This window comes from Lepidothrix coronata, unplaced genomic scaffold (assembly GCF_001604755.1).
Source record: "Lepidothrix coronata isolate B3197 unplaced genomic scaffold, Lepidothrix_coronata-1.0 Scaffold203, whole genome shotgun sequence".
Lineage (NCBI taxonomy): Eukaryota > Metazoa > Chordata > Aves > Passeriformes > Pipridae > Lepidothrix > Lepidothrix coronata.
The window spans coordinates 511,801-513,126 of NW_016690383.1; the positions used below are offsets into that span (position 1 = coordinate 511,801).

The following is a 1,326-nucleotide window of genomic DNA, read 5'->3' on the forward strand; positions in this document are numbered from 1 at the left end:
CTTTGTAAACCTCAAACGTGAAACTTCTCATGTACCTATTCTGGCAGTTGATTTTTGATGCTTCACTAAACTCACCTGTTTGTGCATTGGAAAAGCCAGAAGGGATGATGAACAACAAAATTGCAATGAACATGGCAACTGTACCGTCAGTGACAAACCTGCAACAGATCCATCAGATATTTAGTTAGCCATGTTTTCATTTTTATAAAATCCAGCATATTTAATTTTATTCAAAATGAGGAGTAATGGTAGTACCTTTTTTTTTTGTTGAAAAGATTTGTTGCCCAGCCTGTAGTAAAACCAGGATCTCTTGTAAACCAGAGCACTACCAGGAGTATGAAGAGGGACAAAACTGCTATTTCTGCAAATGTCATTCTGCCCAACTTCCTGCTCTCTTCCTGGATGACAGCATAGGCCTCTTTCTCCTTAGTCTTTTCTGCGGCACTTGAAGTGCAACCAAAATTCTCCTTAAAACTAGAAGAAAATGGACAAGAAATATCAGAGACATTTGCCAGACAGCCTCAGTTAAGAATTCAAATTTTAGACTCAGTCATAATGTCTTTTAGATATCTGAATATTGACATTAAATATATTATAATCATAGCATTGGCAGTGACTGTGGGTACTAACTGAATTATTGCACCATGGCTTGCCAAGGTGATCAGAAGGAAGCTTCCTGCCCCAAAAACTCATGATTTAAATACAAAAAGAATTGTGCTATCTGAGCACATGGGGAAAATACTGTAGAATCACAGAACTGTTTGGGTTGGAAGGGGCCTTGAAGACCATCTCATTGCAACCCCCTGCCAAGGGCAGGGATCCCTTCCACTAGACCAGGACAAGGTCAGTGTGACTGACAAGGCTATATGATCACTAGGAAGTAAAGAGTTGCCAAGCTTTTTAAAATGACAGAAAATCAGAATTTTAAAGGAGGAATTTGAAAATGAAAATACCATTTCAGGTATTACAGCACTCTTGCTTTGTAAAACAAGGGAGGTTGGGGATAATACAAACTTGATAGGCTAACTATTAAACAGGTAGGTAATGTAAGCTGGGTATTGGGGGTGATTAGCATTGGAAATAATAGCACAAGACTAATCCTCTAGGTCTGAAGCAACTCTTGTCACAAAGGCATTTCCTGCTTTGAAGCACAGCAATCTCTTGGGACACGACAACAATGCTACAGAACAGGTCATATGCTGTTAGAACTTCCTTTTTGCATCTACAGAGTGTGTTTATCTGGGATTTGATCAGATTCCTCAGAGAAAAAGGTGCAGTATTTTAACAGACAAAGGATCACTTGTGCAATGAGTCCTTGATCAGGCC

The 1,326-nt window shown here is 39.2% G+C and overlaps 1 protein-coding gene across 1 annotated transcript in view; it reads right to left on the reverse strand.

Moving 5' to 3' along the window:
• Positions 1-1,326, reverse strand: part of LOC108505949 (solute carrier family 13 member 2-like) — an 11,919-nt gene that overhangs the window by 4,948 nt on the left and 5,645 nt on the right. Inside the window, exons 5-6 of the mRNA XM_017832468.1 lie at positions 256-474; positions 76-158 (exon numbers count right to left, since the gene is read on the reverse strand). Coding sequence (XP_017687957.1) covers positions 76-158; positions 256-474 — 302 coding nt within the window. The remainder of the gene's footprint in view (positions 1-75; positions 159-255; positions 475-1,326) is intronic.